This window comes from Macaca mulatta, chromosome 17, assembly GCF_049350105.2.
Source record: "Macaca mulatta isolate MMU2019108-1 chromosome 17, T2T-MMU8v2.0, whole genome shotgun sequence".
NCBI lineage: Eukaryota > Metazoa > Chordata > Mammalia > Primates > Cercopithecidae > Macaca > Macaca mulatta.
Genome location: NC_133422.1, coordinates 15,354,014 through 15,380,987, shown reverse-complemented (window position 1 = coordinate 15,380,987; position 26,974 = coordinate 15,354,014). Strand labels below are relative to the sequence as shown.

Genomic DNA, 26,974 nt, shown 5'->3' with positions numbered 1-26,974 from the left:
GACTGGGCACAGTGGCTCATGCCTGTAATCCCAGCACTTTGAAAGGCTGAGGAGAGCGGATCACTTGAGGTCAGGAGTTTGAGACCAGCCTGGCCAACATGGTGAACCCCCGTCTCTACCAAAAATAAAACAATTAGCCAGGCGTGGTGATGGTGGTGGTGTGCACCTGTAATCCCCACTACTCAGGAGGCTGAGGCGGGAGAATCAGAGAATAGCTTGAACCTGGGAGGGAGAGGTTACAATGAGCCGAGATCATGACACTGCACTCCAGCCTGGGTGGCAGAGCGAGAATCCATCTCAAAAAAAAAAAAAAAAAACTTCCAGATTTGCCGCCTCCAATACCACCATGGCAGACAGGCCTCTTCAGGCCCCTATGAGGGGAGTTTGTCTGCCCTCAAGTTCTTTGCAATGTGCCAACCTAGAGACAATTTATCAAGTTAGATTTTCAGAAGGCTGCAAATCTGGTCCTGCTCATTTAGCACATCCAAGGGTTTGATGCAATGAGCTGCTTTCACATCGTATCCTTGAATTTTATCAAATGCTCTTTTGGGAAAGGTCACATAAAAACTGCACCTGCTGTAAAAGCATTACTCATTGATTTCTCAGTGTCTCATATATAATGATAAATTTATTTCAGAGTTGTGTGTATGTCCTTGGACAAGATATTTAACCTCTTTGGGCTTCAGTTCTTGTATGTGAACAACTGGAATGATAGTGTCTACTGTACATGGTTGTTGTGAGGATAAGAAATAATGTATTTAAGTCACATAATTGTGCCAGGTACCCGGTACCCAGTAGGGGTATTCAATAGTTTTTTTTCTTCTTCATTTTTTGAGATGGTGTACAATGGCACGCTCTTGGTTCACTGCAACCTCCGCCTCCCAGGTTCAAGTGATTCTCCTGCCTCAGCCTCCCAAGTAGCTGGGATTACAGGTGTGCACCACCACGCCCAGCTAATTTGTTTGTGTATTTTTAGTAGAGATGGGTTTTCACCATGTTGGCCAGGCTGGTCTTGAACTCCTGACCTCAAGTGACCACCCTGCCTCGGCCTCCCAAAGTGCTGGGATTACAGGTGTGAGCCACAGGGATGGCCTCAATAAAGTTACTAATAATAACTGTGATGATGATGATTATGCTTCTCTTTTGTTTTTGACTGTCCCTGGGAAAGAGCAAACTAGGAAGAATAGCAACCACACTAACCAAAAGGGATGACTGCTGCTATGACTGAACATTGTCAGTTTTGAGATTTGCGGTGTGTGAATCCCTGTTGCATGGGCCTGTGTTTTGAGAGTGTCTTCATCCTCACCCATGGGCCTCATATTTTGACTACTCCATCTCTACTATGGAAGGCAACAGTCTCCTATTTCTTCTCACAACCAAACACCGAAACCAACACATACAGATGCTTGTTTTCTTTTGATGAGGCTACATCCCCAAAAACCCAACATAAGTCAACATCATGAAGTGGAAAATGCATTTAATACCCCAGACATCCATCAAGTGGAAACATTTTAAATCCAAGCATCGTAGGTCGGGTATTGTCTGTTTATTTTATTTTATTTTATCTATTTTTTATTATTATACTTTAAGTTCTAGGGTACATGTGCATAACGTGCAGGTTTGTTACATATGTATACTTGTGCCATGTTGGTGTGCTGCACCCATCAGCTCGTCATTTACATCAGGTATAACTCCCAATGCAATCCCTCCCCCCTCCCCCCTCCCCATGATAGGCCCCAGTGTGTGATGTTCCCCTTCCTGAGTCCAAGTGATCTCATTGTTCAATTCCCACCTATGAGTGAGAACATGCGGTGTTTGGTTTTCTGTTGTGATAGTTTGCTGAGAATGATGGTTTCTAGCTGCATCCATGTCCCTACAAAGGACACAAACTCATCCTTTTTTATGGCTGCATAGTATTCCATGGTGTATATGTGCCACATTTTCTTAATCTAGTCTGTCACTGATGGACATTTGGGTTGATTCCAAGTCTTTGCTATTGTGAATAGTGCCGCAATAAACATACGTGTGCATGTGTCTTTATATCAGCATGATTTATAATCCTTTGGGTATATACCCAGTAATGGGATGGCTGGGTCATATGGTACTTCTAGTTCTAGATCCTTGAGGAATCGCCATACTGTTTTCCATAATGGTTGAACTAGTTTACAGTCCCACCAACAGTGTAAAAGTGTTCCTATTTCTCCACATCCTCTCCAGCACCTGTTGTTTCCTGACTTTTTAATGATTGCCATTCTAACTGGTGTGAGATGGTATCTCATTGTGGTTTTGATTTGCATTTCTCTGATGGCCAGTGATGATGAGCATTTTTTCATGTGTCTGTTGGCTGTATGAATGTCGTCTTTTGAGAAGTGCCTGTTCATATCCTTTGCCCACTTTTTGATGGGGTGGTTTTTTTTTTCTTGTAAATTTGTTTGAGTTCTTGTAAGTTCTGGATATTAGCCCTTTGTCAGATGAGTAGATTGCAAACAGTTTCTCCCATTCTGTAGGTTGCCTGTTCACTCTGATGGTAGTTTCTTTTGCTGTGCAGAAGCTCTTTAGTTTAATTAGATCCCATTTGTCAATTTTGGCTTTTGCTGCCGTTGCTTTTGGTGTTTTAGACATGAAGTCTTTGCCCATGCCTATGTCCTGAATGGTATTACCTAGGTTTTCTTCTAGGGTTTTTATGGTGTTATGTCTAACATTTTAGTCTCTAATCCATCTTGAATTAATTTTCGTATAAGGAGTAAGGAAAGGATCCAGTATCAGCTTTCTACTTATGGCTAGCCAATTATCCCAGCACCATTTATTCAATAGGGAATCCTTTCCCCATTTCTTGTTTTTCTGAGGTTTGTCAAAGATCAGATGGCTGTAGATGTGTGGTATTATTTCTGAGGACTCTGTTCTGTTGCATTGGTCTATATCTCTGTTTTGGTACCAGTACTATGCTGTTTTGGTTACTGTAGCCTTGTAGTCTAGTTTGAAGTGAGGTAGCGTGATGCCTCCAGCTTTGTTCTTTTGATTTAGGATTGTCTTGGAGATGCGGGCTCTTTTTTGGTTCCATATGAACTTTAAAGCAGTTTTTTCCAATTCTGTGAAGAAACTCATTGGTAGCTTGATGGGGATGGCATTGAATCTATAAATTACCTTGGGCAATATGGCCATTTTCACGATATTGATTCTTCCTATCCATGAGCATGGTATGTTCTTCCATTTGTTTGTGTCCTCTTTTATTTCACTGAGCAGTGGTTTGTAGTTCTCCTTGAAGAGGTCCTTTACATCCCTTGTAAGTTGGATTCCTAGGTATTTTATTCTCTTTGAAGCAATTGTGAATGGAAGTTCATTCCTGATTTGGCTCTCTGTTTGTCTGTTACTGGTGTATAAGAATGCTTGTGATTTTTGCACATTAATTTTGTATCCTGAGACTTTGCTGAAGTTGCTTATCAGCTTAAGGAGATTTTGGGCTGAGACAATGGGGTTTTCTAAATATACAATCATGTCATCTGCAAACAGGGACAATTTGACTTCTTCTTTTCCTAACTGAATACCCTTGATTTCTTTCTCTTGCCTGATTGCCCTAGCCAGAACTTCCAACACTATGTTGAGTAGGAGTGGTGAGAGAGGGCATCCCTGTCTTGTGCCAGTTTTCAAAGAGAATTTTTCCAGTTTTTGCCCATTCAATATGATATTGGCTGTGGGTTTGTCATAAATAGCTCTTATGATTTTGAGATACGTTCCATCAATACCGAATTTATTGAGCATTTTTAGCATGAAGGGCTGTTGAATTTTGTCAAAGGCCTATTCTGCATGTATTGAGATAATCATGTGTTTTTTGTCTTTGGTTCTGTTTATATGCTGGATTATGTTTATTAATTTGCATATGTTGAACCAGCCTTGCATCCCAGGGATGAAGCCCACTTGATCATGGTGGATAAGTTTTGATGTGCTGATGGATCCAGTTTGCCAGTATTTTATTGAGGATTTTTGCATCAATGTTCATCAGGGATATTGGTCTAAAATTCTCTTTTTTTGTTGTGTCTCTGCCAGGCTTTGGTATCAGGATGATGTTGGCCTCATAAAATGAGTTAGGGAGGATTCCCTCTTTTTAATTGATTGGAATAGTTTCAGAAGGAATGGTACCAGCTCCTCCTTGTACCTCTGGTAGAATTCAGCTGTGAATCCATCTGGTCCTGGACTTTTTTTGGTTGGTAGGCTATTAATTATTGCCTCAATTTCAGAGCCTGCTATTGGTCTATTCAGGAATTCAGCTTCTTCCTGGTTTAGTCTTGGGAGAGTGTAAGTGTCCAGGAAACTAACCATTTCTTCTAGATTTTCTAGTTTATTTGCGTAGAGGTGTTTATAGTATTCTCTGATGGTAGTTTGTATTTCTGTGGGGTCGGTGGTGATATCCCCTTTATCATTTTTTATTGCGTCTATTTGATTCTTCTCTCTTTTTTTCTTTATTAGTCTTGCTAGCAGTCTATCAATTTTGTTGATCTTTTCAAAAAACCAACTCCTGGATTCATTGATTTTTTTTTTTTTTTTTGGAGGGTTTTTTGTGTCTCTATCTCCTTCAGTTCTGCTCTGATCTTAGTTATTTCTTGCCTTCTGGTAGCTTTTGAATGTGTTTGCTCTTGCTTCTCTAGTTCTTTTAATTGTGCTGTTAGAGTGTCAATTTTAGATCTTTCCAGTTTTCTCTTGTGTGCATTTAGTGCTATAAATTTCCCTCTACACACTGCTTTAAATGTGTCCCAGAGATTCTGGTATGTTGTATCTTTGTTCTCATTGGTTTCAAAGAACATCTTTATTTCTGCCTTCATTTCGTTATGTACCCAGTAGTCGTTCAGGAGCAGGTTGTTCAGTTTCCATGTAGTTGAGCGGTTTTGATTGAGTTTCTTAGTCCTGAGTTCTAGTTTGATTGCACTGTGGTCTGAGAGACAGTTTGTTATAATTTGTGTTCTTGTACATTTGCTGAGGAGTGCTTTACTTCCAATTATGTGGTCAGTTTTGGAATAAGTGTGATGTGGTGCTGAGAAGAATGTATATTCTGTTGATTTGGGGTGGAGAGTTCTATAGATGTCTATTAGGTCTGCTTGCTGCAGAGATGAGTTCAGTTCCCGTATATCCTTGTTAACTTTCTGTCTCGTTGATCTGTCTAATGTTGACAGTGGGATGTTGAAGTCTCCCATTATTATTGTATGGGAGTCTAAGTCTCTTTGTACGTCTTTAAGGACTTGCTTTATGAATCTGGGTGCTCCTGTATTGGGTGCATATATATTTAGGATAGTTAGCTCTTCCTGTTGAATTGGTCCCTTTACCATTATGTAATGGCCTTCTTTGTCTCTTTTGATCTTTGATGGTTTAAAGTCTGTTTTATCAGAGACTAGTATTGCAACCCCTGCCTTTTTTTGTTCTCCATTTGCTTGGTAGATCTTCCTCTATCCCTTTATTTTGAGTCTATGTATATCTCTGCATGTGAGATGGGTCTCCTGAATACAGCAGACTGATGGGTCTTGACTCTTTATCCAGTTTGCCAGTCTGTGTCTTTTAATTGGACCATTTAGTCCATTTACATTTAAGGTTAAGATTGTTATGTATAAACTTGATCCTGCCATTATGATATTAACTGGTTATTTTGCTCATTAGTTGATGCAGTTTCTTCCTAGCCTTGATGGTCTTTACATTTTGGCATGTTTTTGCAATGGCTGGTACTGGTTGTTCCTTTCCATGTTTAGTACTTCCTTCAGGGTCTCTTATAAGGCAGGCCTAGTGGTTACAAAATCTCTAAGCATTTGCTTATCTGTAAAGGATTTTATTTCTCCTTCACTTATGAAACTTAGTTTGGCTGGATATGAAATTCTGGGTTTAAAATTCTTTAAGAATGTTGAATATTGGCCCCCACTCTCTTCTGGCTTGTAGAGTTTCTGCCAAGAGATCTGCTGTTAGTCTGATGGGCTTCCCTTTGTGGGTAACCCGACTTGTCTCTCTGGCTGCCCTTAAGATTTTTTCCTTCATTTCAACTTTGGTATATCTGGCAATTATGTGTCTTGGAGTTGCTCTTCTCGAGGAGTATCTTTGTGGCGTTCTCTGTATTTCCTGAATTTGAATGTTGGGCTAGGTTGGGGAAGTTCTCCTGGATGATATCCTGAAGAGTGTTTTCCAACTTGGTTCCATTTTCCCCCTCACTTTCAGGTACCCCAATCAGACATAAATTTGTTCTTTTTACATAATCCCATACTTCTTGCAGGCTTTGTTCATTTCTTTCTCTTCTTTTTTCTTTAGATTTCTCTTCTCCCTTATTTCATTCATTTAATCCTCAATCGCTGATACTTTCTTCCAGTTGGTCGAGTCAGTTACTGAAGCTTGTGCATTTGTCACGTATTTCTCATGTCATGGTTTTCATCTCTGTCAGTTCGTGTATGGCCTTCTCTGCATTAATTATTCTAGTTATCAATTCTTCCACTCTTTTTTCAAGATTTTTAGTTTCTTTGCGCTGGGTACGTAATTCCTCCTTTAGCTCTGAGAAGTTTGATGGACTGGAGCCTTCTTCTCTCATCTCGTCAAAGTCATTCTCCATCCAGCTTTGATCTGATGCTGGCGATGAGCTGCAGTCCTTTGCAGGGGGAGATGCGCTCTTATTTTTTGAATTTCCAGCTTTTCTGCCCTGCTTTTTCCCCATCTCTGTGGTTTTATCTGCCTTTGGTCTTTGATGATGGTGACGTACTGATGGGGTTTTGGTGTGGGTGTCCTTCCTGTTTGTTAGTTTTCCTTCTACCAGTCAGGACCCTCAGCTGTAGGTCTGTTGGAGATTACTTGAGGTCTACTCCAGACCCTGTTTGCCTGGGTATCAGCAGCAGAGGCTGCAGAAGATAGAATATTGCTGAACAGCAAGTGTACCTGTCTGATTCTTGCTTTGGAAGCTTCCTCTCAGGGGTGTACTCCACCGTGTGAGGTGTGGGGTGTCGGTCTGCCCCTAATGGGGGATGTCTCCCAGTTAGGCTACTCAGGGGTCAGGGACCCACTTGAGCAGGCAGTCTGTCCGTTCTCAGATCTCAACCTCCGTGTTGGGAGATCCACTGCTCTCTTCAAAGCTGTTAGAGTCGTTTGCCTCTGCAGAGGTTTCTGCTCCTTTGTTGTTGTTGTTGTTGTTGTTGTTTTGCTGTGCCCTGTCCCCAGAGGTGGAGTCTCCAGAGACAGGCAGGCCTCCTTGAGCTGCTGTGAGCTCCACCCAGTTGGAGCTTCCCAGCAGCTTTGTTTACCCACTTAAGCCTCAGCAGTGGTGGGGGCCCCTCCCCCAGCCTCGCTCCTGCCTTGCGGTTAGATCGCAGACTGCTGTGCTAGCAATGAGGGAGGCTCTGTGGGCGTGGGACCCTCCCGGCCAGGTGTGGGATATAATCTCCTGGTGTGCCTGTTTGCTAAGATCCTTGGTAGAGTGCAGTATTGGGGTGGGAGTTACCCGATTTTCCAGGTGTTGTATGTCTCAGTTTCTCTGGCTAGGAAAAGGGATTCCCTTCCCCCTTGTGCTTCCCAGGTGAGGCAAAGCCTCCCCCTACTTCAGCTCTCGCTGGTCGGGCTGCAGCAGCTGACCAGCACCGATTGTCTGGCACTCCCTAGTGAGATGAACCCAGTACCTCAGTTGAAAATGCAGAAATCACCTGTGTTCTGTGTCGCTCGCACTGGGAGCTGGAGACTGGAGCTGTTCCTGTTCGGCCATCTTTCTCTGCCCCCCTCAGGTATTGTCTGTTTATAAAAACTGCTGCTGCAGATGCACCCTCCTAGATCCCTCGCCTGCTGAGAGCTCCTGGGCCTCTGGGCAGCCAGCCCCACTCCACCCTCCTTTGGTCCCCAAAACAATTACCTGTAGGGGACCCAGGCTTCCTACTCTCACTTTCTGCTTTGTCTCTGGGGACTCTCTCCTTTAGTGTCAACCCAGCAATGCATTTAAATGCTGGTTTTTGTATTTGATCCAATGTTCTAGTTGTTCCATTTGGGTATGGCATCTAAGCCTTCTGGTCCACTCCATAGCCTGAAGTAGAGGAGGCTTTTTTTTTTTTTTTTTTTTTTTTTCTTTTGAGACAGGATCTTACTCTGTTGTCCAGACTGGAGTGCAGTAGCATGAACCTGGTTCACTGCAATCTCTGCCTCCTGGGTTCAAGCAATCTTTCCTCCTCAGCCTCCCAAGCAGCTGGGAGTACAGGTGTGTGCCACCACACCTGGTTAATTTTTGTATTTTTAGTAGAGACGGGGTTTCGCCATGTTGACCAGGCTAGTCTCAAACTCCTAACCTAGGTGATATGCCCGTCTTGGCCTCCCAAAGTGCTGGGATTACAGGCACAAACCACCACGCCTGGCCAAGGATTTTTCCAAATACCCCTTGGATAAACCACTTTTCTGCTTCAGTTACCAAGAGCTGATTTTCTTTGTTTCTAGCTGATGGAGGACAGACCCTGTCTCCAAGGACAAAATCCTCTGGGTTTGGCAGATGGTCTACCCAGCTTCCCAGCGTGTTCTGGGCCTGACATTTCAGCTCCCAGGCAGCCCTGCTGGTATAGCTCCTGAACCTGGGCACCCACCACCCCACTTCAGATCATGCAGGGTGGGTGCCTGGAGCCTTGAAGTTCTCTCTGCATCCTGCCAGCTTCCAGCCCTAGCCTGGCACGCAGACCTCTGGCCATAGCCCACAAAGGACTTTGGGGCAGGCTCACAGGGGGTTCCTTTCATCCATGCAACCCCGGGTAGAAAGCCAGAGTTTGGGGTAATCACTCCCCAGCAACCAACCCCCCACCCCCACCGACCTCTCAGGACTGGACAGGGGCAGGGACACACAGCAGCTGGGGCCGAGGGTCTCTTGCAGGAGCTTTGTGATGGAATCTGTTTCTGTCGGCAGAACTAAGCCAGTAGCTCCTGACTACCTCAAGTAGACGTCCATTCAGATCTCAGCTTTGTTGAACCACCCAGGCACAGGGGAAGAGTTACTTTAGTTGGGTTCATGACGCCCCTGGCTGTGCACCCACCCTGCCTTTGGCCACCCTGGCTACTTTTAGCTGCAGCATCCTGAGTTTGGGGACTTGGGACTATCTCTTCCGGGGCTTCCCAGTCCTCTCTTCTCTGGAAGACAGATGCCAGGTCTTAATCAGGTTGTTTTTCGAATTTCAGGAACAAGTAACATTTCAAAAACATCCTGGGCACTGAATTTACTTGAACAAGAAAGACATGAATAGCGATCACCTACGGTTTCCATACTTTCATCTGAGAGGAAACTTTCAGCACATACAAAAGTCATAACCTCAGAATAAACACAATGGGGTGATTTAGGCACTGGGACAATCTCGCTCTATGGCCCTTATCGGTCTGATTTCTCGTTAGACCAAGGGCATCTTTGTCCTGGGCCCTCGGATCAGGGTTGAGAACGGCTGGTCTAATGACAGAAGGGATGCTAGGCAGCCCACCCGTCTGCCCCTGGGGGAGCATTTGTATCTGCAGCAGGGTTAATTCTCTGTGTTGTCTTAACCAGCCACTGGGTGCCCAGGTTCAACATTATCTCTGGGTGTGTCTTTGAGGCTGTTTCTTCATGGGATTCGCACTCTGTAAGGTGGTGCTACTGCCGGGCGTCGTGGCTCATGCCTGTAATCCAGCACTTTGGGAGGCTGAGGTGGATGGATCACCTGAGGTCAGGAGTTTAAGACCATCCTGGCCCACATGGTGAAACCCCATTTCTACTAAAAATAAAAAAATTAGCCAGACATGGTGGTGCACAGCTGTAAAGTCAGCTACTCAGGAGGCTGAGGCAGGAGAATCAGAATTGCTTGAACTGGGGAGGTGGAGGTTACAGTGAGCTGAGATTGTGCCACTGCACTCCAGCCTGTGCAACAGAGTGAGACTCTGTCAATCCCAAGTGTGGGCGGACATCAGCCCCTCCACGGAGGCCTGAATCCAACAAAAAGGTGGAACAAGGAGGGAGCCGCCCCTTTTGCCTCCCGCCTGTCTGCTTGAGCTGGGATATCTCATCTCGCCTTCTCCAGCGCGCAGACTAAGATCAACACCTTCAGCTCCGGTGGTTCTCAGGCCTTCGGGCTCAGGAGGAACCACACGACTGGCTTTGCTGGGTCTCTGGCCAGCAGATCGTGAAACCTCTCAGCCTCTGTAACTGTGTGAACCAGTTCCTTATCAAGCCTCTCTCTCTATATATGTGTGTGTGTGTGTGTGTGTGTGTATGTATATATTTATATGTGGGCATGTATATGTCTATGTGTGTATATATGAGTTCACGTGTATATATATGTATATATTTGTGTGTATATGCATATATGTGCATCTGTGTGTATATATATGTATGTGTATATACGTATATATTTATGTGTCTATATATGTGTGTGTGTGTATATGTATATAGATATTCTACTACAGCTCTGTTTCTCTGGGGGACGCTAATACAGTCTTTCTCATCCCAAACTCCCCTCCCCCACCAACCCCTCCTCACAGGCCTGCAACCCCTCTCCACTCTTGTCCTAACTGGTCTGGGTGTTCATTAGGGCAGGGGAGCAGGATGGGGACCCTGCCACTTACCACCCATGTGGTTGGCCTGGGACAGGGGTCATGACCTCTTTGGGCATGAGTTTGCCAGTAGGATAATAGAGGCAAGTGGATGAGTTGGCCTCTGCGGCCCCTCAGTAACCTTGGGCTAAAGGCTTCTCTCCTCAGGCCCGGGGCCTGTCACCCGGCCTGCCCCTGGGAGGCAGAGCTTGACCCTTCCCCAGGCCTCTGTCAGCCTGAGGGGAGCTGGCTCTGGTCTGTCCTTCCCAGCATTCCTGGCCTCCAGCTGCAAAAGCCCCTCTGCCTTCAGAACCATTCCTGGGGGAAGTTCTTGCCACCAGAGGGGAGGGAAGTACAGTGGCATCTGAGCCTCTAACCACCCCTTTCCCTACCAGGTTTTTGGCTCTAGACGCAGGGGTGTCCAATCCGTTGGCTGCCCTGGGCCACACTGGAAGAAGAATTGTCTTGGGCCACACACACATACACAAACACTAATGATAGCTGACGACCTGAAAAAACAATTACAAAAAAAAAAAAAAGGAACTCATAGCATTTTAAGAAAGTTTACGAATTCGTGTTGAGCTGCATTCAAAGCCATCCTGGGCCACGTGCGGCCTATAGACCACAGGTTGTTCAAACTTGCTCTAGAGGCAAACGGAATACAGTTCATTTCTCCAAAAGAACAATCACGGCCAGGTGCAGTGGCTCATGCCTATAATCCCAGCACTTTGGGAGGCCAAGGTGGGTGGATCACCTGAAGTCAGGAGTTCGAGACCGGTCTGGCTAACATGGTGAAACCCTGTCTTGACTAAAAATACAGGCTGGGCATGGTGGCACATGCCTGTAGTCCCAGCTACTTGGGAGACTGAGGCAGAATTGGTTGAACCCAGGAGGCGGAGGTTGCAGTGACCCCAGATGGCCCCATTGCACTCCAGCCTGGGTGACAGAGTGAGACTCCATCTCAAAAAAAAAAAAAAAAAAAAAAAAAAAAATCACTCAGAGAAAGGCCCGGCCCGGCTGAGAAGAGAGCTGGCTTTCCCAGTGATGTCAAGTAGCTTCCTGTTTTTGTTTCTGTGCTGACTGGGAAGGTACATTACAAAAAACAACTCAATTAAACAAAATGTTTCTTACTAGGTGGTAAACTGAACCTAAATGCAAATTTATGCTGCTGGCCCAGGTTCCCCCACAGAGAACATAGATTTTATAGAAAAAGAGCTCCAGATCCTCCTGGGAGGTTCGACTGTGTCATAAAAACTCCAATTGAGGCCTGAGGGCTTCATTATTTAGTAGTGAAACCTTAGTTATGTAGTACCTTATGATTTGCAAATAATGTGAAATCCACATTCTATTGTATCTATTGCACATCTGAAGAAATTGAGCCTCAGAAAGGTTAGAGGACTTTCCCAGTGCCACAGAGCTGGTGAGCAGGGGAGTTGGGACACAGACCCAGGACTCCAAGTTCCAAGCTGGTATTTTTTAAGAGGTGGGATCTTTTAGGAGGTGATTAGCACATGAGGGTGGAGCCCTCAGGAATGGGATTAGTGCCTTTGTAAAAGCGACCCAAAGGAGTTTGTCTTTTCCACCATGTGAGAACATAGAAGGTGTCATCTATGGATAATGAGCCCTCACTGAACACCAGATCTGCTAGCCTTGATCTTGGACTTCCCAGCCTCCAGAATCATGAGAAATACATTTCTGTTGTTTATAAATTACCCAGTTTCTGGTTTTTTTATAGTTGCACTAAGGTGCTAAAGGAGGGGTATGTACAAGCTGTGTATAGACAGCAGGGTACCTACTGGATAGTGGAGGAGAGGCTGCCTGGAGAAGGAGGCACTGGGGCCAGGCTGTCACCAGAAGAAAAGTGCCCATTGGGACATGGCAGCCAAGGTAGTAGACCTAAAAAGCACTGGAGAAAGGGATGAGTGGCAATGGTGGTCCCAAATTCAGATGATGGGCAGACAAATTCGGAGTGGTGACAAGAGCCAGTGCTTTAAAAAAAATTTTTTTTAAAAGTGAACTTCTTTTTATTAAACTGTAACATAGACACAAAAACGTGTGAAATCATCATTACACAGCTCAACGATTGTTCACAGAGTGGACCCATCTTTGTAACACCCCTAGCTCTGAGATAGAGTCCAACACTCCAGAATAACATTCCAGTACCCCCAAATCCCCTCATGGCCCTTACCAGTCACTACCTCTGGCCAGAAGTAGCCACCATTCTGATTCTTAACAGCATATATCAGTGTCTGGATTTTTTAAAAAACTCAACAGGTATATTTGATTAGGAACAAAGTTGACAAGAGCATTGTTTTCCATGTGTGTTGACAGATGGAAAAAGCATTTCTTTTGGAACTAGATCTAAATGTGGGATTATGGAGTCATACATAGGCTAGGAATATGCTTAGTTTCCTAACAAATTTGGAATATGTTACATTTTTCTAAGCAAGGGTGGAGAGCTGGGGCAGGGAGCTGTATGACTTAAGGGTTATTTGATTTGATCTCGAGTATAAAAAACAAATAAATAATTAAATACAGCTTTGATCAATGTAAGGGGGAGAGAATAGTGTTTATTGGTCATTGACTAAAGCAAACATCCAGAATTGGGACATCTGTAAATATGAGGGCAATTTAGGTTCCCAGAAGCTTGTGGCTGGCATACAAGTGCACATGCTCTTTCATTTCTCGTGGCTTTATTCTTACCTATTGCAAATAGGTCTTCTCTACGATGGAGAACAGGGTTGCTAGTAGTCCCCAATTTCTTATTGATTAGGTTAGTGACTCTGGAAGAAAAAGACTTTTCTTTCTGACTTAAAAATATAAAAATTTTCAAAAGGGTTCTCATTGGCCCAACAACTCAGGTCATGTACAACCCTGACCAATCATTGAGGTCCCAGAAATGAAGGTGACATGGTTGGCCAGGCCTGAGTCCAGGAAGTTCCAGGGATCTGGTGGTACAATTGGCAGTCCTACTAAATCACATGATGAAGAGAGAAGTTTCCCACAGGAAGATCCGTGGCAGGTAAATAGGGAAAGGGATGCTGAGCAGATGAGGCTAATCCATGATCACCAGACGGTGGGAGGAAATGACCATCTGCTGAATTCTGCCGGGAGCCAGGTGCTTTAGTAGGTGCTTGGCATTTGTTATGTATTTTGATACTCAAAACAATGCTTAATGTAGCTATTGTGCCTATTTTAACTGATGAGGGTGCCAACAAGTTATTCTCAGAGTGAAGAGCCCAGTTACTGGATTTTGTTCTTAGGCAGTTTGAATGGGCTGCAACACCAGAAGCTCTTACCCCAGATCATCTGTCAGCTCTGTTTTCTTCCCACTGAATTGATGTGGGTCAAGGGCAGTAATTAAAATTTTAAAATATTCCCTCTTTTGGTGCTTATTGGAAATTGATTCTCTGAACCTTGATGGAATAGGCCCATGATTGAGGTGGTACTTGGAGCAGGAGGTTCCCTGGCAGGCACTGTCATGCAGGCTGGGAAAGGGTGACATGAAGCTGTGGGCCCTGGAGCAATGAGAAGAGGGAAGTTTGGGGGCTCTGGACCATCTCAGCCAACTTTGTCATTCTGCTTAGGGATGTGGTGTTTGTCTGCTTATCTATACATTCCACAAATCACATTTGTTGAGAATCTACTCTGAATCCAACACTGCCTTAAGGATTTAAGCTTTGTGTTGCCCACGAAGCTCATAGCCACATGGAGGAAAGATGTGAGTTACAATAATGCACTGCTCAGCGCTGTGCCAGGCCCACCAGGGGTGAGGAGGCTAAGGCAGTGGTCAGAGAAGACTTCCCCGAGCAGGGAGCCTCTAAGTGTAAGTAGGAATGTTACCATGTTGTAATTTACTTTAAAATATCCAGTATAGACATGTGATGTGTTAATTTATACTGCATCCTAGGGATAGTCAGTTGCCCTAATCAGAAATATACATTTCAGAAAGGTGTCATTCCAATACTCCAGCTTTCTAATCCTAAAGAAACTGGAAGCTTTATGAGTTAGGATAGTAAATACTAGAAATGGCTTTTCAGCAGGGGAAATTATTGGCATCTAAGTTAGCTTAATGGATGATAGACATGTTCTTTTGTTGATGGAATTAATGATGCTAAATATACATATAAATTCAGTATCGCTGGCTAAAGTATTTGAACTTTCCTACCTCTCCATAACCAGGGTTTAACAGCCTACTGAGGCCTTTAGCAAATACTCTTAGGGTGGTGCCCAGGGCTTGATAGCTGGATGATTGGGTTGGAGGATTTAGACTGCTGATGGCATTACAAGGCTCATGGGATGCTATTTCTAGAATATTTGTGCATCTGCTTTAAGCGTACCTTTCGAAATGTAAAATGGTTTTGAGATCACATAAAAAATCCAAGCTCTGGATTTCACCAAACTCACAGAAGATCTTGCCTGCTTACTAAAATGTGTTTCATTTAAAAGTATCCCAGCCAGGCGCAGTGGCTCACGCCTGTAATCACAGCACTTTGGGAGGCTGAGGCGGGCAGATCACTTGAGGTCAGAAGTTCAAGACCAGCCTGGCCAACATGACAAAACCCCATCTCTACTAAGAATTAAAAAAACTAGCTGGGCATGGTGGTGTGTGCCTCTAATCCCAGCTACTTGGGAGGCTGAGCTAGGAGAGTTGCTTGAACCCAGGCGGCAGAGGTTGCAGTGAGCCAAGATTCCACCACTGCACTCCAGCCTGGGGAAACAGAGCGATACTCTGTCTCAATTAAAAAAAAAAAAAAAAAGGTATCTCCACACATAGCAGACTGTTTCTAAAAGTTGTTTTCATCATGAAATAGTGAAGATGTGGTGTTTTGGGGGCTAACTTTACCTGCCAAAAAAGACTGTGCATGACCAAATTGGTTTAGGTCCATCTGCAACAAGGAAGCAGGCAAGTGGCGCAAGCAGAGAGGGGCCCCCTGGCAGGAGGAAGCTTAGAGTCAGGTGCAAGAGAGTTCTCAGGGACTTGCAAAAAGGCGGGTTTACCAGGGGTGCTAGCTGCTGGGGGCGTTTCCTGAAGGACTTCCGCGCTTTACTGAGCTTAGAATTTATCCCTCAAATCAGTGTTGTTGAAAATGTGCCCAAGAAGTGCCTGGGGTGGGAGGGGAGGTGGTGGGACTCTAGAGTCTGCTTTTACAAATAAGCTCCCTGGGGATTTTCAACCCAGCAGAGTTTAAGAATACCATTTTAAGCCATTGGTGTTGGTTTTTCGATGTGCCCAAGAAGTGCCTGGGGTGGGAGGGGAGGCGGTGGGACTCTAGAGTCTGCTTTTACAAATAAGCTCCCCGGGGATTTTCAACCCAGCAGAGTTTAAGAATACCATTTTTTAAGCCATTGGTGTTGGTTTTTCGAAGTGCTGGGAGGCACCAGGGGGCACAGGCTGGCGGGGAGGGAGATGACTGGATGGGTGCCTCCGCAGCAGGGCAGAGCATGGATGGGAGGGTACAGGTCAGAGGTCAGGAGGTTTCTGGATAGTCCAGATGACAGTGCTGGAAAGGGCAGGGGCAGTTTCAAAAGACACTTTAGGTAGTGATCAGTCAGTTGGCTGGAGTGCCTGGTAGGAGGGCTGGGTGAGGGAGCCAGCGGGGCAGATGACTGACAGATTTCTGGTGTGGGGATAGGATGGAGAGTAAGAGCAGCAAACCTTCCTTAGGCTACTGTTGGGTCTGCCCCTGGGTTCTGGGAATGCGGATGGAAGCACGGCCTGCAGTTCTGTCATTCTCTGGGCCTGTCTGGGCCACTGGCCCAACCACCCATGCCAATCTATGTGACTGAACCCCCCTTAGTCCACTCGTGGCTGCCCTTGCCAGCAGTGGCTCAGCCTCTCCAGGTCCTCAGTCCCTGCCTGTGCCATGCCTGGTAGCTGATGAGTTCTAGAAGGTGTGGTTTCAAATGAAAAAGGCATTATGTGATAATACTCAAAAAAGGTGCTATTATAACCTTCACTACTTAGTTCCTTTTAAATAAAATAAAGACAATCCCCAAAGTGGATTATGTGGAATGGACAATGAGGGCTGTTTCCCCACGGTCACTGTTGCCCCAAATCCCTGCCAGATGGCCCGGCAGAGCAGCTCGGGTTTCGGCAAATTGCAGAACCTCATTAGGACTCGATTTCATGTTTTTAGCTGCTGTAGGCTCTATATCAGATGATGATGACTTCTGAAGCCTGTGTGACAACACAATGAAAGCATGCTAGTGACGTGTCCGATGAAATCTGAAACAATCCATGAATTCTTTGCATATTTTATTTTTCTTTTTTTGATTTCCAACTCACACACATCTGGCATATTTTACATCTTTGCAATAAAACATGGTTACAATAGCTTAAGGAATTTATATATCCAAAATATTTCACCATGATCTCAAGATGAAATGGACTTGTCTTCCAGATGTTCAGTGTCCTCCCAATTCTAAGCTACAAACTCAAGATATTGCTTTACAGCCTGGTGATGAATAACTTAATCACTATGCTGATTCCCCATAATTTCAGAATTTCATAAATACAAACAACAATGAAGAAGGAATTCAGTGCTAAAACTTACTAGTACAAGGTGGATAACAAATAAGTAATCACATCAATAAATAATGATATGTTTCTGGTGCAAAGTGCCAATACAAAGAACCCATTATCTTGTTTTGTCTTTTTAAATAAATGACTGCAAGTGAGTGTAAATTCTGAGAAAATTACATTCCTGTAACATGCCTCATAGCCCTACCGACACAATATGTACATCTATGACGATACAGTCACCAAATATACAAAGAAGAAACATGAAGAAAGTGTATATACCCCTGGGTGTATAACTTGATCAGTACAATGTATGGAAAATCATTTGATAGCCATCATTTTATATCATAAAAGATGAAGTGCCTTAGGCTAAGAATGTGGCTTTCGGTGAGAATTTCACGAGAACCTAAAAGAATAACTTCAGTTTATTGTTGTAATAAAGTCTGACTTGTTATTAAAGAAACTAAGCTATTCAAGAACCAAAGAGAAAAAAAAAAGTTAGCATCAGATTATCCTCCCCTGATGTATACACACCAAGCCAGTGGGATGACTCTGGAAGAGATGTGCAGGTGCTGGGAAGTTATTACTACGGAACTAACGCTCATAACTCCTATTTATACAGGAAAAACCAGGACCTCATCCCTAAGCCCCCTTTCTGCTGTGTCCTCAAATTATGCAGGGTAGGGCTGAATTTGCTTTGTATAAAGTACCCAAAATGGCAAATAATGGCTTAGTATCCAAATGCTTTATGAGCAAATTTCACTCAGAAGGGATGAATTTAGATTAAAAAGTGCAAACTATATTTTGGCGAAAATGTCAAAAATTACTGATGGAGCCCAAATTCAACCCTTTCATACAAGCTGTGTCCTTGGACAGATCTTTGTTTCATAGTGTGAATGCACCTGTTCCATCAAGCCATCAGGAGTAAGGAACATGCAAGTTGTAACTCCACAATAAAATTAAGAAACATTTTGTTCTTTATACAAGGTTTTACTTTTACAAAAGTATTCCTTTTAAATAAGATGCATCTGATGTACAAAGTATCAAACGTGTGTGTGTGTGTGTTTTTTTTTTCCTCAGCTTGAAAAGAGGCTGGAAATGGGATGCAGGTTAGGTTCAAAGCTTAAACTTTGTAACAACTGGACACAAGGTTCCTCAGAATTGTCAAAAGTCTCTTGTGACACATCCTACAACCTTTTCTCAATAAACAACAATATATGAAATAATTACCAAAACGTCTCCTAATTCATATAATTTACATGATATAAGCTTGCTTGATAGCAGCTGGTGTTCAGTCGTGAAAAAACACACAAAGTAAAATGTTGCTGACTACAATGTACAGCTATTGCTGGGTGTGATGGAATGCACAAACGGAGGTCGATGCAGACGAGTTTTTCCCACCAGAGATATTGCCTTTCCATGCAGCACTTGTGCTCTCAGCTTTAACTTGGCTTTTGGGTCTTTCTTTATCTTCAGTATCTGTTCTGATGCTCATAATGCCACCGATTAAAATCTATATTAAAAGCTACAATGCTACCAGAAGCCATGCCAGTGATCAGAGTCCTGGAAAAGCAGAAACAGCAGTTAAGAGTGATATAAAATCATTTCTGTGGTTGCTATTTTATACTAGACAGTATTGTGATCTCAAAGTTTGGCATTTTACACTAGACAGTATCATGATCTCAAAGTTTGCCAAGTCTTATTTTTGTATTTATGGAAGTAGGACTGAAATTTCTTCTTGGTTCTGCTGAGAGCACAGTTCGCCTGCAGACGCCTGGCCAGCCGGCCCTGCTGCAGAGCATGAGGGGGCCACGGAACCACATTTCCAGCCTCTGCTGGCGGCCCCATTTCTCTCAGCAATCACACACGTGCCTGTCGCTGCCTTGTTTTGGGCATCTATTGGCTTCTTTGAGGATATCTGGCATTTCTTCCTATCTCTTTGACCCTTCTCTGCTTTGCCCCCTTGAATCACTCCACCCCTTGCCCTCTTGGTCCACACTCTCCCTGGACATAAAGGCAATGACGTCTGTTTCTGAAGCCCCAGATGCTGATTTCCCATTGTCAAGTGGGGGTCACTGCCAGGCTGTGTCACAAAACCCTCAGATTCAACACGTCCACCATGAATCACTGGTACCTTCTGACCTTGCTGGTCTTTTACTGGTTAAGTCACCTTGTCTCCTCTCCCTCTCCCTCCTAACTGATCAGCTGTTGAGCTCTGAGGCTTCTTTTTCGGGGATGTTCCTCCCCAGTCCCACTGCCACTGACTGAACTCAGGTTTCAGGATTTCTGTCTATATAAAGTGTTGCTTCACTTTTGATTCGACACCTTATCCAATAAATACCTTTTGAGTAATATCCCCAATGTATGTTTACCAGTTGATAATTGATATGCATGCGCTATTCATCATAAAATGACAAAATAATCAAAACCAAGGATGAGATTAAAATAGAAATAGAAACTTAGTATCTTTCCCCCCTCCATTTGGAGACCCCCTAATACTACTGCGACTTTGAATATGCTCTTCCCTCCACCCTCTTTGTTCATGCCTAGTGAATGGATAAGCATCTTCTGAGGTCTTTCCTGCCCTCCCCCGCCCTCAAGAAGAGTTCATCCCTTCCTTCTTCTGTTAGTCTGTTCCTGGTGCCCTCATATTCAATGATTATGAGGATCTGAGCTCTCTGGGGTCAATTTCTTACTGTGGATCCTTAGTACTTTGCATTGCACTCAACCTATGGTGATGGCAGCCAAATGAATACACGAATGAGTAAGAGTATCAGGGAAATACTGAAACTACTTACAAACAAAAATCATTTCAAACACTCTGGAAGCACACATATATACAAATAATAACACAATAAACCATTCCCATTTATTTGTAAGTACAGGCTGCCGCACTCTGGAACACTCCAATAATAACCTTAAACCTTCTGTAGAAACAGCCTGGGCTGCAGCCCAAACATCCTTTCCCAGACTAAATTAGCTTACAGTGTTTTTCCTGATGACTTCAGTACCATTTTATTATATCATGAAGATGCTTTGTTAACTTTACTATGTGTCTTAATATTTAAACTATTTTAAAACCAATACTGTTATGAGGAATATTACAAGTAGTTGGGAAAAACGTCAGTCAACAAGCTTTTCTTATTTCTGTTAAATAGCAAAAATTAGAAATCACGTGCCATCTTCAGATTATAGGGTTGTAGTTTATTTTAAAGGCTTAGTAACTTTAGACTTTATATTTCTAATATTACTTTCACTTTATAAGAAACCCAAAGGTAAATTTTAGGAAATAATAAAATCTTATTGCAAATTGAAGAATGGAAAATCATTAATTGATTAACGTTCATATCAACTCTTTCCAAGAAAGAGTCAGTAAATTAAAGGATTAAAGATTTTTAGGGAAATACAATAAAACAAAATAACATAAATGAGAAACAGGTAAATGAGAACATGGGGGTAAAAGACCGTTCTGGGTAATGCATGAATGCCACATGCTGTTGAAAGGGAGGCAGCTACAGCCCACCCCACACTGCACTTTGCTGGAAACTCATTAGCTAGAAGTAGGTCTCACACTGAATCCCACCTCTGCTGAAAAATACGTGTTTCCCTCACATCATATAAGCCAGGGTGGCCTGTCTGAGACTAGGCAAGGATCTGAGAACAGGGAACTTGGTGGGAGTAAGTTCTATGTCTTGGGCCCTTAAAACATGTCTGGAGGCGCCTGTTCTTCATCAGATCCATTTCTTTTTTTCCTTCTTATTCTCTTCCTGTTTCTCTCTCACTAGAATCCTTACTCTTCCCCTCATTTTCCCCTTTTCTTTGCCAGTTTTCCTTTCATCTGGATGCTGGAATTGCACTCAGAGCACAATTCACCCTTGGTAGAATGAAGAGAGCCTTCAATGACAGTTCTCAGTGATGACACTTGTCCTTGACGCAGCTCACCTCTGGTCATGGGACAAGTCCATTGCTCTAATGCCAGCATCACATCCAGGGTAAATGTACAGTTGCTTGAAGTCACAGGCCTGCCAGACCTCTACTACCCCATTGTCCCCTCCGGTGACCAGGTTCTGGCCATCACTGCTCAGGAGAATGGCCTTCAGAAAAGGTAAAACAAAACAAAATAAAAAACACAACAACCATCTCTCTCAATTTTTCCTAAATAACCAACTGTCACTACTGAAAAGTACTCAGTACAGTTCCCTTGTCATTATTGACTACTGTTAGTTATTTGTCCAACTTTTGTCAAGTTCAATCCACAGAATTCCCAATGTGGAATTCATAGAAGTTCTTACATATACAAAAGGTCTTATTAAAATCAAGATTAAATTCCCAAGAGAATATTACCAATTTAATCCAGAAAGAACTTGAGCATTAAGTAACATGTTTAGTTAAATCCTGAATATTAATATTGTAGAGAATTTTAGAACAAATGGAAGAAGCATATTTCAAAACAGTGTTTAATAATGACAACCCAGCAATTATAATTTATTTGTGAATGAAGGGTAAATGGGTATATATAATTTTTGTTTAGGGTTCTAAAGATAGAAATCTTTGAAAATAAACTCACTTTTAATGTTGTGAGGGTGCAGCGCTGAAACAATTATAAAAGGAGCTTTAAAAACCCTCTTAAGGGTCTAAGCTTTAATCAAACAACAGCTATCATTTCTGAAGTCTAATTCACTGAGTTAATTACTTGCAATTAAATGAATTTTGAATTTGTTTAAAGTATCAGTCCACATGAAATTATATACTTTTAATCTAGAAGACATTTATCTGGATGGCACAGAAATTCTATTATGAATTATTTAATGTAAAACAATCAATCTTTAATCTCCTGGCTTCAGTCCTACTTAGCACGAAGTATGCAGATTTACCCGTGTTGAATCATTGATCTCCATTTGAGCCAAAAGTTTCCCATTAATGCTGAAATTGCTGAATCGCCCTCGTTCATAGTATATGATACAATGGCCTTCGCTGGAGACAGAAATCAAGCGTGGGAATAAGCAGTTTTCTGGTCCTTCAAGGGCTCTCAGCAAATCTCCAGTGATGGTGTGGACAAGGCAAGGGCCCTCTGCAAAGTGGGGACATCAATGCCAGGGTCAGTTGCGGATGACAAACGACATAGTAGCTCCCACCAACCCAAAAACCTCGCTGAGTGTGCACTCAGATGTGATGAAAGAGGTAGGCTGGCCAGGCCAAGCGCTGATGTTATATTTAAACAGAGCAAAGCCAGAGCACCTGTCACATGTCACACTCCTGCGCTGCACACTTCTTCACCAGGTAAATACTTTGTCTTTCCTTTGTCAGGTAATATTCATAACAAAATGGTATAGTTCACAGATTATGTGAGAATAAAAGATTTTGTGTGCCAGACATTTTTTCTTAATATGCTTTTATAAACTTTTCTTGAAAGTTTAATAGAATTATCAGAACAGCTGCTCATTTTCTCAAGTAGCCTCAAAATTTTACGCATTGTACCACATAAATACATTACTGTCAAGTACATTTTACCTTTTTCTGTCATCTGTGCATAAAATGTAAAAGCAAAATTGAGAAAACTTATTATTTCAACCTACAGAAACATACTTTGTCTGTTACATAAATGAATAGTGAGGCAAGAGTGAAAGAAGGATAAAGAGTGACATTTGGCTCTGATTGTTTCTGGGTTTCTTCACCCTTACAAAATAGTGTTGATAAGGTAAAAAATTCACTGATCAGTTCATAAAAATTGCTCACTATAGCTTGGTATTATCTATCTATTCCCTTGTCGCAAAAAGATCTCCACAAAACAGTGTATGAATTACATGCTTATTTTTAATTGATCTGAATAGACACATAATTTACAAAGCAAGTGACATTATTAAATTTTGTCCTGATTACTAAAGTAATAGACTTGCCCTATAAAGAATTAGGAAAACACCAGCAATCATCTCTGACGTCACGCAGCCCCTGTGGGAAATGTCTCGTTCTTGGTGCACACTATGTGTCACTTATTGTCCTTTTTTTTAACTTCACAGGGTAAAATGATATTACACATATTATTACTTTTTAAAATTAAAAGGCTGAAGATATCCTTAGTGTCCATTTATGGGTTATTTATTCTTAGATACCAAAATTTTAAAAACATGGTGCCAGCCTTCAGACTCTATCCATTCTCCATAGAACAGCTGAAATGAGCTCTAACAACCAAACCGATCGATCTCATCACCTCCATTAAAAAAACTTCAATGGTTTCCAACTATACTCATTAAAAACAAACAAAAAAAAATTACAAATGCTTGTGTCCCAGGCCCCTCACATCCCTTCAGCCTTCTCACTCCTCCAGGTTGTGCACCACGGTGATACTCCAGCAGCAGCCAGGGCTCCTTTCTGCCTGGGAGTCTTCCTACAGAGAATTGCTATTTGAGCCATAACTAGGACGTACGTTTCCTGACTTGCTGAAATGAAATGTCTTCTACAAAAACTCCAAAGAGGCTGGGTGTGGTGGCTCACGCCTGTGATCCCAGCAATTTGGGAGGCTAAGGTGGGTGGATCACCTGAGGTCAGGAGTTCAAGACCAGCCTGGCCAATATGGTGAAACTCCATCTCTACTGAAAATACAAAAAATTAGCCAGGCCCAGTGGTGTATGCCTGTAATCCCAGCTACTTGGGAGGGCGAAGCAGGACAATCACTTGAACCCAGGAGGCGGAAGTTGCAGGGAGCCTGGATTGCACCATTGCACCCCAGCCTGGGTGACAAGAGCGAAAGTATGCCTCAAACACAAAACCAAACCTCCAAAGAACCAAGTAATCTTTGTTTCCTTTCCACCAACCTCTACACAGCCCCTGGCCTTATAAAGAAAGGGACTTACAGAGGAAGGGGGTCCAAGGCTGTGTATGATGAGTGACCTGACCCCTCACCTCCCCCACTACATCAGGGATACTTTCCCCTTGTCTTTTAAATGTCTTTTATAATGGCTGCATCATATGAATACACTGTAATTTAATTTATCAGTGTTCTGGTTAGAATGCTGTTGACCACAAAATACTATATAAAATTTTATACATATATTAGTGCTAGTAAATATTAATCATAAAAGTAAACATCTACAAATAACTTCGGATACCATTTGTCTATGGGAAGCTTCCTGGAAGAAATAAACTGGCAATCATGCTTAGTGTGAGAAAACCGTCAAGTTCCTAAACATTGAAAATGAAAGAAATGACTTCTGACCTTTAGCACCGCTGATAACAAGCCCAAGTTCTGCACAGACAGAAACACAGACAACCTCATGGTCATGGCCTGTGAGGACGGCTCTTGGTGCAGGATAGTCACCTGCAAGAAAACAGCAGCAGTGAGGCACTACAGACCAATGGCAGGGGGAGAGAGCTACACCAGCAACGCAACGTTCAATAAATACCCATGTTTATTATGCGCATTATTATTAAGCTGTGTGACCATAAGCCACTTACTTAACCTCTCTGCTCTCCTCTTCTGTGAGATGCACATAACTAGCGAACCTACTATACATGCTGTTTAGATGACAGGACAAGTTAACATATGTGACATGCTTAGAACATAACGGGAGTGGTAATGGCTATTCTTTTTCTTCCATTAGTATTATGAAACAGGTACAATGCCTGCTAAGGCATTTATCTGTGTTACCTCATGTATTTATGGTAAGGCTCTGTGTCGTAGGAACTCTTACGATGCCTAGTCTATCGCCTAGAAACCCAAGGCTTTGCAAGGTGATTCAACTTGCCCAACAGCTAAGGGCTGGAATTGAACCCACTTCGCTTTATCAGTGCGAACCTAGCTAAAAAGTCCAGCTGAATTATATCCCAAAAGCATTTTCACTGCTAACTGCTTTCATAAACTGAAGGACTTAGAGAATATTATGCCTCTTGTAAAAAGTTCTACATTTTTCTCTTTTACTGGAAGGAAATGAGCTTATTCTGCATTAGCCATATAGGTTGTTCCATTTGCGATCTTTCTTTTCTAGCACTCGTGTTCCTTGCATGCTTGCCTGTTTTTCTCTGTGAATTCCTATTTTTGGTGGGGTAACCAACCCCAGCCCCCATCTTGTCTCTCAGAGAACCACCCTGTACTTTGGTCTTGGTGCCCCTCTTTCCCAGAGCTGCCTCCTAGGTTGAACTATTGGCCCTCACTGGGGTTGGGGGAAGTTAAATGTTCCAGGGCTGGCAGATGCGCCTCCCCTTGGACAGCCCCTTCTTTGGTACTTATGGGACCTCTGGGTGCTGGCCAGCTGGACTGCTGGTCCAGTTCTCTGCCCACAGTGGCAAGAAGGAAGCCACAGGGAGTTCATGAGGAAAGTGCATAATCATAAGGCCTTACCCAGTAAGGCGCCCCACATCTTCCACTCTGGTCGGCCAAGAGCCCCTTTCTTAAGACCTGCCTATCTTAAGACCCGCCTATCTTCTGTCTCCCCAGGGATTTATGTGCGTTTTCTCAGACCCATCAGCTCCAATTTTGTTTCTGAGGTATCTCTTAGATGGAGTGTGGGAGAAGCGGGACAGCAGTTCATGCTAGCTTGCCATCTTCTTCTAAACACATGGATGTTGCTATAATGTGTTTTGACTATTGGTTGAGTGTCCATTTACAATGTCAGCAGTCCTGGATTTGTCTGAAACATATTTATATAATTTGTTAAATTACGTTTCACACTGCAGGAAAAAGTTGAAAAAGAAACAAAAATTGTTTCAAAGATGCCCTGGGTTCCCTGGTAAAATAAGCTTTAAGCATTGATAAGAGTTCTCAAAAGAAAGGAAATCAGCATATCAGAGAGATATCTGCACCCCTGTGTTGACTGCAGCACTATTCACAATAGTTCAGATGTAGAATCAACCTAAGTGTCCAACAAATAATGAAAAGATAAAGAAAATGAGATATATTTACATAATGGAATATTATTTTGCTATAAAAAAGAAATCCTGTCATTTGCAACAACATAGATGGAACTGAAGGACATGAGGTTAGGTGAAATTAGCCAGGCACAGAAAGACAACTGTCCCATCTTCTTACTCATATGTGGGAGGTGAAGAAATTGATCTCACAGAGGAAATAAACAGAATGGTGGTTACCTGAGGCTGGCAATGGTGGTGGGGAGGGGTTGGTTAATGGGTAGAACAATACAACTAGATAGATACAGTTAGATAGAAGGAATAAGATCTAATGTTTGGTAGCAAAATAGAGTGACTATGGCTAATAATTTATTGTACATTTCAAAATAACTAGAAGAGAAGATTTGGAATGTTCCTAATGCAAAGAAGTGATAAATGTTTGAGGTGTTGGATATCCCAGTTACCCTGATTTGATCATTACACATTGTATCATTACATCCCATCAATATGTACAACTATTATGTATCCATAAAAATTAAATCTTTAAAAAGGTATTGGTAAGATTTTATGTGTAATATCAGCTTTAATTTTTCTAAATGATAATTTTAACTTGGAGAGACGAGCATACTGGAAAACCCTGAAATTATACACTTAATTCATTTATATAAAATAAATAGTTTTGAGACCTTTCCCTAATGTGCTGTGGAAAAAATAAAAAGCAATCTGATCCTATTGCAGGGAATTGAGAAAAAAATGTATAAAACTATTCCTTATGCATGTTATACATTTTCTGCTAGGAAATGAGTTTTTCAAAGGCTTGTGTCTGATTGAGAGGTTTAAAATGTTTTATTTTTTTTTTTTACAATTTCCCCAGATCATCTGAATAAACTGTGGAACTTAACTATTAGGGGATATTGTTTAGGGCCCCTGAAAGCACTGTTTCCTTCTTTAAGTGAAAGGCAAATAAAACGCCATTCCAGGCTTTCTGAGTTGGCAAACCTGCAGCGGCGGGAAAGCTTATTTCCTATATTTCATTTTGTTGCTAGGGACAGATGTCACACACCCCAACAATCCTTCAAA

The 26,974-nt window shown here is 42.7% G+C and overlaps 1 protein-coding gene and 1 long non-coding RNA gene across 10 annotated transcripts in view; one reads left to right on the top strand and one right to left on the bottom strand.

Moving 5' to 3' along the window:
- The window catches only part of LOC144336273 (uncharacterized), a 51,601-nt gene that overhangs the window by 1,682 nt on the left and 22,945 nt on the right, over positions 1-26,974 (top strand). The gene's annotated exons all lie outside the window — the stretch shown is intronic.
- Positions 16,773-26,974, bottom strand: part of NBEA (neurobeachin) — a 742,365-nt gene continuing 732,163 nt past the window's right edge. For all 9 annotated transcript variants that reach the window (XM_028837519.2, XM_028837523.2, XM_028837524.2 and 6 more), the window contains 4 exons: positions 24,267-24,368; positions 21,928-22,124; positions 20,996-21,147; positions 16,773-18,616 (listed from right to left, as the gene is read on the bottom strand). In XM_028837519.2, the coding sequence (XP_028693352.1) occupies positions 18,526-18,616; positions 20,996-21,147; positions 21,928-22,124; positions 24,267-24,368 (542 nt within the window). In that variant the 3' untranslated portion in view covers positions 16,773-18,525. The remainder of the gene's footprint in view (positions 18,617-20,995; positions 21,148-21,927; positions 22,125-24,266; positions 24,369-26,974) is intronic.